The sequence below is a fragment of the Anticarsia gemmatalis genome, chromosome 10 (assembly GCF_050436995.1).
Source record: "Anticarsia gemmatalis isolate Benzon Research Colony breed Stoneville strain chromosome 10, ilAntGemm2 primary, whole genome shotgun sequence".
In the NCBI taxonomy this organism is placed as follows: domain Eukaryota; kingdom Metazoa; phylum Arthropoda; class Insecta; order Lepidoptera; family Erebidae; genus Anticarsia; species Anticarsia gemmatalis.
The window spans coordinates 4577661-4586361 of NC_134754.1; the positions used below are offsets into that span (position 1 = coordinate 4577661).

Below are 8701 nucleotides of genomic sequence, written 5' to 3' on the forward strand. Positions count from 1 at the left end.
CGCAATGGCTGAGGTTCCATTTTGTTTTACTAGTCGTAGTATGAATTTATAATAAACATGTTTAACAACCTTGTAACCTAATTTGGACTCAACTTTTAAACGAAATAAGACTAAACCTTCGCCTATACTCCGTTATCTACAATAATCCGTCAAAGGGCCAAACATCCATTCACTAAAAAAGCCTGACGTAACACGAAAAACAAACGCTTTTAACACAATCACTCCCAACCTTTAAACAATAGGTCTTTGCATCAAGCTTCGCTTAGGGAAATGAATAAACATTTATATTTTCGTACCAAATACTTTGTGACCTTATTAAAGTGAAAAGTCCGAGTAAGGGATCTCACGCATTACGCGGATTGGAGTCGCCAACGTCCATCTGTCCCGTGCGTGACTTTACCCAAACTTACGAATATTGGAAGTTGCTTGTTGCTTCTGCGCTATTTACAAGCGAAGTTTGAAGTAGCGACTAGAATCGTAGAAGGTATCGTAGAACTTCTATCTGTAGTACCTATACTATCTGTAGATCTTTTTATGTTGCAGTTACAAAAACGATATAAAAACTCTATCTCAGCTACAAAAATAACGTGAAGAAATATAGATAGCTGTTTTAATTTTGAATTTGACCACCAGTAACTTATCATTTCTCATAATAATTTTCGTACGTTTCTCATATCTATGTTCATAAAGAAGTTAGTGAACATAATAACGGAACTTCTCCGCAATCACAAACCGCGTATTGCGCGATGTATCTTAATGTAATCCCTTCACACATACACCCACGTAAATTAGCAGTTTAGCACCCGCCCACAACAAAAACCCATAGCTGCTTGACCCACTCCTAAAAGCTATAAACAATTTAAACTTCAAAAACGGCCCACAAATAAGCAATGCTTAAACAAATTCTACAATAATGATAACATAATTTATGTTCTTGATAAGAGCCGGTCAATGACCTTAGAATACGAATATGTGAATGAAAATGACTTGTAGAATCGTAGAACCTTAAGAATCAATCACTTAACGTTGTTCTGCCCACGTTGCTGTGAAACAAACATGAGACAACGAGGTAAAGTAATCTCGTATCCGGCCGCTTTCCATTTCAAGTTGCTGATTCTGTATGCTGTGTTATATTGAGTGTAGTCGTCGAAAAATGTTAAATCCTTCGGTATAACATAATATGATAAACCCCAGACTCAACGTTTACACATCATTTTGGTTTCAACGTCCCTGTTTTACTAATTACTTTGTTTCATGAATTGTTGTAATTAATTAGGGCCGCAGTCGTTAAGCAATTCACAGAGAGATGAAGACTTTGACAGCATATTACCCAGTAAATATAAAGTAACGTGATGTATGAATGTAAATGAGGCAAGGAACGTTTGTCAGGATCGTACCAAGTGGCGTTATTTGGTCTCTGCCTACCCCTATAGAAAATAGACATGATATTCTGTATGTACGTTAACATAAAGTAAGAAGAATATCCCAAAATCACAGGCTACACTGAACTGTTAAAAAGACAAGATCCCTAAAACACAGGTATTACAATCAAAACAGGCACTTTAAAATGTAGTCCCAAACAAATCGAAGTCTAAATCCAGAAATAGTTGTAAAGCTTCCAGACGCGGAACAGTAAGAGCCTGTTCTAAGTTAAGGCGAGCGATAAATACTACTTAAGTTAAGTCCCTCGTATACTGTACCGGGGACAAACATTGTACTTTTTATTACCATTAGCTGTTGGATTTTTCTTGCGATTTGGCGGAAAAGTGTCAGAGATTTCTGTTTTGCTTGTAATATGTTACAGTTGGACTAATAAATATGTACATAGATACTTAGATATAGGTAAATATTTTTATTAAATTGTTGAAAAATATCCTTTTATCTGATTGATAAAGTAGATCAAGGTTCAACTTAGGACTGGTTGGTTTTCAGCACATGATTATGGTATGACATTTTTATATACAACGTTCTGCATTTGCATTTACAAATTAAGAAAACCAGAACATTTTGTTCAAAACAAAATTCATTTAAAAATGTTTCGCCAGAATTGAATCAAAAATTACACCGAATACTTGTCAATACAATTCTCGAAATCGTTTTGTATGCAGAATAGAATTTAACAAAGGGTTTCAAAGCAGTACAATGGGGCAGCTGTAGGAGCTCAGTATGTACACACCCATCATTGGGTCAAGGTTATTACGAATGTTATTGCATTGTCATCTGATTTACATGTTTATGCACCGGTACAGATCAGTGTTCTTCACACGTTGTTCATAATGAACATGTGTTTCTACTAAACAATGTGCAAGTGAGAGATATTCTCATCAAACCTGTTCTTCTCAGGGATTTTTCTCTTGTTCTGTTGCGACTCTTTTGATCTCCCTGTTTTCTTCTTTGTCACGATGTGATCGCTTTTGTGGGTTAAATTGATTCTAGCAGAACTAGTTAAACTACTTCACTACCTATGACATTTCTTCAGTAGACTACTAGACTGATGTTATCATTGCCCTTTTTGGACTTTTTTGCATTTTGCTCTTTCATTAAAAACATGTCAATATCCTAGCCACCACGATTGCTACTAAAAACAAAATACAGTATGTCTCTGAAAGTAAAAATCATTGTTCCTTACAAACAAAGGCTAAAGCTATCACACGTCGGGTCAATTAAATAATAGCTGAAAATGAAAATCTTTAGCAATCCCACTTCTCTTACAATTTTATTTCGGAGCACAAACGTAGCCGGTACTCGGGTCATACATTCAGGTCATTAACTAAGCGCCCTCCTTGATTAACGTTAATTAGAGATTTTAAAAACTCGTTTCCGACCCTCCTTTTTGTCATTTACAGCTGGCCAGCAATGTATATTGTGTTTTTAGGGATTATTGTTAAATAATACTGCTAATGTACGAATGTTTAGGCACCCTTTTAGTATTTATTGTAATTTATTCAGCAGCTGTGCTTCGTAATAAAGGATTTTAAAAAAGTAACTGGAGTTACCACATTTTAGGAACAGACCTCACTATTTTTACCTTTTTTTTTCTTTTACAAGTCCTAAGCTTTCCCACCTGATGTCTATCTATAAAGTCTCCAAATCTAAATCAACAAAGCTATAAAACGATTTGATGACTATTCGGTAGCTGTTTATCTACTGACTCTATACGAGCATTTTCCAAATTTACATCTACGTTATCTTGTACTTACCTTTCGGAATGACACTTTCTGGATTGCAAAACATGACATTTAAATATTTAGTTATTATTTTCTATTTATTATCATTTAAAACCACGCTGTTGAATAGCCTCCATATTTCCGAATAAAGAAAAGACATCACGTAAAACACTGAAATAAACAGAATACAAATTCGTTTCAGACTTCTATTTCAAGTAAACAATATTTTTCCCAAAAAACAAACCTTAAAACTCAATCACCCAAACAATTAGATAAACGAACCTAACAATAAGACCTAACGCTATCTAATATTCTCCTTTGTACTAACAATCTCGTGTATAAAATAGTTACGTAACTGTACAACAACAAACGGTAGACATGAACCGTTGTTGAATGCAAAAAATATAAAATCGATATAGTTTTTTGCTGTCGTCTCACCGAGACGCTGTTATTTATTGGCCACCAGATTACGCACATTACGTAACACGGTATTCCTGTTCAAAATATTCCCCAAACTTTATTTATTGACTCACCTTTTTTCAACAAAATATATAGCGCTTGTTTTTGTAATCGCTCACTTTTTATCTTTGTGTTATTTTACCAAAAAGCGAGTTCAATACAACAGGATTATACTTTCAGTATCGAAGTCTTTTATAATTCGATGGTTAAAGTGCCTTAATGTTTTTTTATGCGCTCTGTTGATTTTCGTGGCAGGCGTGAAGCGACACGCTGGTAACCACAATGTAAATGGTAGCTAGTCAATACTAGTAATACAATTAAATTTCAAATTCAATAACACAATTTCTTTCTTCTATTTACCAAATAATCGTGATTACAAAAACCTAGTTTCATTTAATCTGTGTCATTTAATACTTAATCTCACAGTCACTATAATAATGCCCGCGTGTAGAGAGAAAATTGAGAAAAAACGTTTAATGGAAATGAGCATTTCAAAGCGAATGCAAGCAAGTGAGGCTTATTATATAGAAGGCAGAAGCCTATTGAAGGCATAGATGGCGGCCATGTTGCCTCTCATTTTTATTCTGTTTACATGGACCAGCTGCTCCATTTCTGGCCCGGCTCGTAAAAACTGAATTGGAAACAGAATAAAACATGTATTTTTAATGTTAGTACCGAAACATTTTACAGCGTCTTCATATAATAGCAACATTAAGACAGAGGAGGAGTGGTTACATTAAAATCATCGCTTTCGTTTATAAACTTCTTTAATTACATATCTATACAAACATCAGCCAATTGAATTACAACTACACAATAATTTACAGTCTTTCCGATTAATACTTAAAACATTTTTTCATTTAAAAAAGTAATAAATACGAAGAAGCAAACCTTTTCAAATGCGAAAATTTGGTATCGTTATTGTACAAAAGTTACACATATGCTATAGAGATTATTATAAAGTTCTATAAATATTTACAACTTCGGACGATTTTCGTCTATAACAAAACATTTTGTTTAGCGTTTGCCTAAGGCTAAAACTAAGGCTTACAGATCAATTATAAAGAGATCGTTTGAGTTAATGTTTACTGAGGTCCTTCATACCAGGTACGTTTGAACAGTGTGCTGAAACACCACGGACTGCGGTTGATTATGCCGCCCTTGGAAGTCCGTGGACGAGTAGTCCGAATCTATCGTGGAATAGATATGTTCGGACAGAGGACGATCGCACGGCGAGCGCTCCGCCGAGTTGGCGGACTTGCCGCACAACGTCTGACATGTACTGTTTAACACAGACGCGTCCATAGTGTAAGTGTTAGAATTTCTCCCATAATTTAGTCTCTTCAACTTCTGCCCGTGTCGTTTAGATGATGGCATCGCATAACGTAACCTTTCCCAAAAACGTTTCTCTTTCCACGTTATCTCCAAACCCGTTTTGAAATATGACTTCAACTCCGGATCTCGTGGGATGAGCCCTACGCTGACTATTATTAATTTATGTGGATGTTTTCGGAGCGCTTTCTGTAAAGCTTGTCGGAACTCTATCTGAGACCACTCCGTTAAGATAAAGTTCTTTGTTAGTACTACTATGATACGCCTCGACGCTTCGGTGGCCTCGACCACCAAGTCGGGGAACTGCGCGTATGTCGCCTCGAACTGCGGCACGTCTCGGTAATGTAAGCAGAGATGGTAAGACGGATAACCGGTCTCCAGCTCCCGAGCGAGCGATTCTATGACGAACTCTTCGTCTTTAGGGCTATAACAAATATATGCGTCGTAAAGCTTATCGGCGTCCTTAAAAGCGCCCGCTAAGGGAGAGAGCTTAATTCCGCAATTTGAATACAACCACATTCTACAAGCGTATCTAAACGTGAATACTAAAGCTAATATTAATAAAATAAGCATGAACCCAGTCAGTGCCGACGCCAATAATGGCAAGTTGTGAGAGACGAAGAACGCGCTTATCATCGACGAATCACTTATTTCACTGCAAACTGTCACATTTAAATTCAATGGCTTCTTTGCCGGGTTCATGTTCTCGTTCACACACCACAGGCTGTGAACGTCAATGATTTTCTCAACGTTCTGCGACACATACGTTAAAAAACCTTGCAAGTATTTACAATCACAGGACCAGTTGTTACTTCCGATATACAATGTTTGTAACTTTTTGTTATTGTCTAAATGCCACAGACCATAATTCACGAGTCTGTTTCCGTCCAGGCGCAAAACTTCTAGAGCTCCCAAAAGAGAAAAAGTTTCATTTGAAATGTACTCAATTAAATTACTTTGAAGATACAGTTCTTTTAAGTTGCTTAGCTTTGAAAACTCGAGACCCCGTAATTGTTTCAGTTTGTTGTTGTCTAAGTGTAGTATCCGTAGATCTCTGAGTCGACTGAAAGTATTGTTATTTATATTTATAATATTACTTGAATTGAGATACATAACTATAGCTTTGCGCATAGAATCGAAAACAGATTCGTTAAGTTCGCTATAAACATTACCATCTAAGTATATATGAGTCGCATCGACAGGAAAGTTATGAGGTATTGATTTCAATTGTTTAACAGAACAATCGACGACGCTCGTGCTTTTGGCCGAGTCGTGATAACATGAACAATTAATTGGGCACAGTGTTTTGCAGTCACAGTTATTGAAATCGCAACAATGACAACCGTCAGGGCAGTAGCTGTCGTATTTACACAAAAAGTCTTTGATATGAAGGGAACTGACCGGGAGATACTTCACGCCGCGTACGTAGGATTCCTTGCAGATTACATTCTCCAAGTCCATTACGCGCGGGTATTCTCGACTTGTAATGGAATTAATGAGCAAAAGCCATTTCATTGTGCAATCACAATGAAAGGGATTACCGCTAATGTAAAACTCGGGCAACGCACGTTCATCAACCACTCTTGAAACACGCAAACTATTTATATCTAAACTTTCGATTTCATTGGCATACATATCAACGCGAGTTAAATTTCTCTTTTCTAGGAATGTATCTGTCTCGATGCTCGAAATAAAATTATTGTTTATAAACAAGAGCTCCACGCTATTCGGAATAGACATCGGTGATAGAGTTACTAAACGATTATGACTCGCGTCTAATGTTTTGACATGTAGCTCGTTTTGGATTTTATAGTAATTACCAAGAATCTCTATGAAGTTTGCGTGAATGTCCAACCATTTCAAACTTCCCGGAACGAAGGCATAATCAAACCAAACTAAATGGTTCTCGGATAAATTTAGCCATAACAGTTTTGTCAATGCCACAAACACCCCGTTTATATCAGAAATGTAGTTACCATCCAAGCGCACGGCTTCCAATTGGGTATTCTTTTGAAAGGTTTCGGTCTCAATCGACTGTATTTTATTTTTCGCCAAATTGAGCACTTGCAGGCTCGGCAAGCCCCAGAACATGCCCGCAGTAAGGTTTCCTATTTGATTGTCAATTAAACGTAACCCGGTCAGCTGCAATAGATTTTGGAAAGAGTTGTTTGTGATCTCTGTCAATAAATTTTCTCCTAAGTCCAGCGATTTCAAGAACGGTAATTGCAAAATTGCCTCAGGGACTTTAGTCATCTTATTAGAACTTAAGTCTAACTCTTTTAAGTCGGAACAGTTTCTAAATGCATTCTCACTGATATACGATAACATGTTATTATTTAAATTTATTTTATTTAATATAAACAATCCATTGAACACGTGGTCTTCGATAGCTTGTAACTTGTTTTGACCTAAGTTCAACGTGTGCAGATTGAAAAGCGGTGAAAACGCATTGTCCTCTATAAACGCAACGGAGTTATTGTACAGATTCAAAATTTGTAAAAAGAACAAGTCTTTAAACATGTTGCGTGTGATCCGTGCGACCGCGTTATGGGACAGGTCGAGCACGATTAATCTTATTAGACCACCGAACGTTTCATCTTCTATGTGGTCGCTCCTCAATTTATTCGCCGAAAGATCTAAAACGAGCAATTGTTCCAACCGATTAAATATTCTCTTCGGCAAAGTTTCCAGTTCATTATTTTGGATATAAATTTCACGAATTTCTCTAGTATTATAAAACAATCCTTCTGGTAAATAACTTATGGCGTTATCGGAAAGGTTCACAACTTTCAAAGACAGTAAATCACTAAAAACTTCGCCCGGCAGTTCATTTATTTTATTATTCTGAAGGAATAACTGTGTCAGTCGTCGCAAATGCAAAATTTCTGAGTCGGCTGGCAACGACATGATGTCATTATGACTTAAATCTATAGTCTGCAATGTAGACCCACATTTGTGACCAAAACCGAGCTCGTCGACAAACTTGATTTTGTTGTGCGTTAAATTGAGTGCAATTATATTTTCCAATGCGCAAAACAGGTCTGACGGTATCTTTCTTATGTTGTTGTGGGCTAAGTCTAACGTGTGCAGCTCCCTCAGCCCATTGAAAGCTCCTAGTGATAGTTCCAGTTCTTTATTATTGCCCCACTCGTTGTTCATAGAGCGAATCTTCAAAGTTTTCAAACCTCGTAGACCTTCGAAGACGTTGCCCGGCAGCCGTAGTATTTTGCAGTTGGTTATGGATATCTCTGCCAAACCTTGCATTTTGCCGAAGTGATGATCTCGCAGTGAGCTCTCGAGCAGAGCCTGGTTGCAGCGGATCGCAAGCCGCTCCGCACCATCCGAGTGCATCGAACCGGCGACGTCCCTGTCCGACGACAGTGTTCGTACATTGCACTCCACCAATTCATTCTCACCGGACACACGGAAACATACATCTGCATCGTCAGGCGCTTCCGTAAGCGCCGCGCCCATCACTAAACAAAAGAATATCGCGTTAATTATCATTTTAAACGGCACTGTGTCCATATCATTTTTGTCACTTGTCAAAATAGAGTTTTTATGAATGAAACTCGAGTTCGTATGTCGCGCACGGTCATGTTCAGCTGTTGCGAACGCGTGTAGTACACGGAAACGATTCGATAACGAGTACGATTATGAAGCGTGTAGTAAATAGAGCAGAGTGTGTGGCGCGCAGCATGGCAACGCAGGCACGCGATCCCCCCGCGGTGGCGAGGCCGCGA

At 37.7% G+C, this 8701-nt stretch overlaps 1 protein-coding gene across 1 annotated transcript; it reads right to left on the reverse strand.

The window, feature by feature from the left end:
• Positions 1-4375: 4375 nt before the first annotated feature.
• Positions 4376-8701, reverse strand: LOC142975898 (toll-like receptor 7). The gene has a single exon (XM_076119033.1). The coding sequence runs from the start codon at positions 8484-8486 to the stop codon at positions 4725-4727; it is 3762 nt and encodes a 1253-aa protein (XP_075975148.1). The 5' UTR covers positions 8487-8701; the 3' UTR covers positions 4376-4724.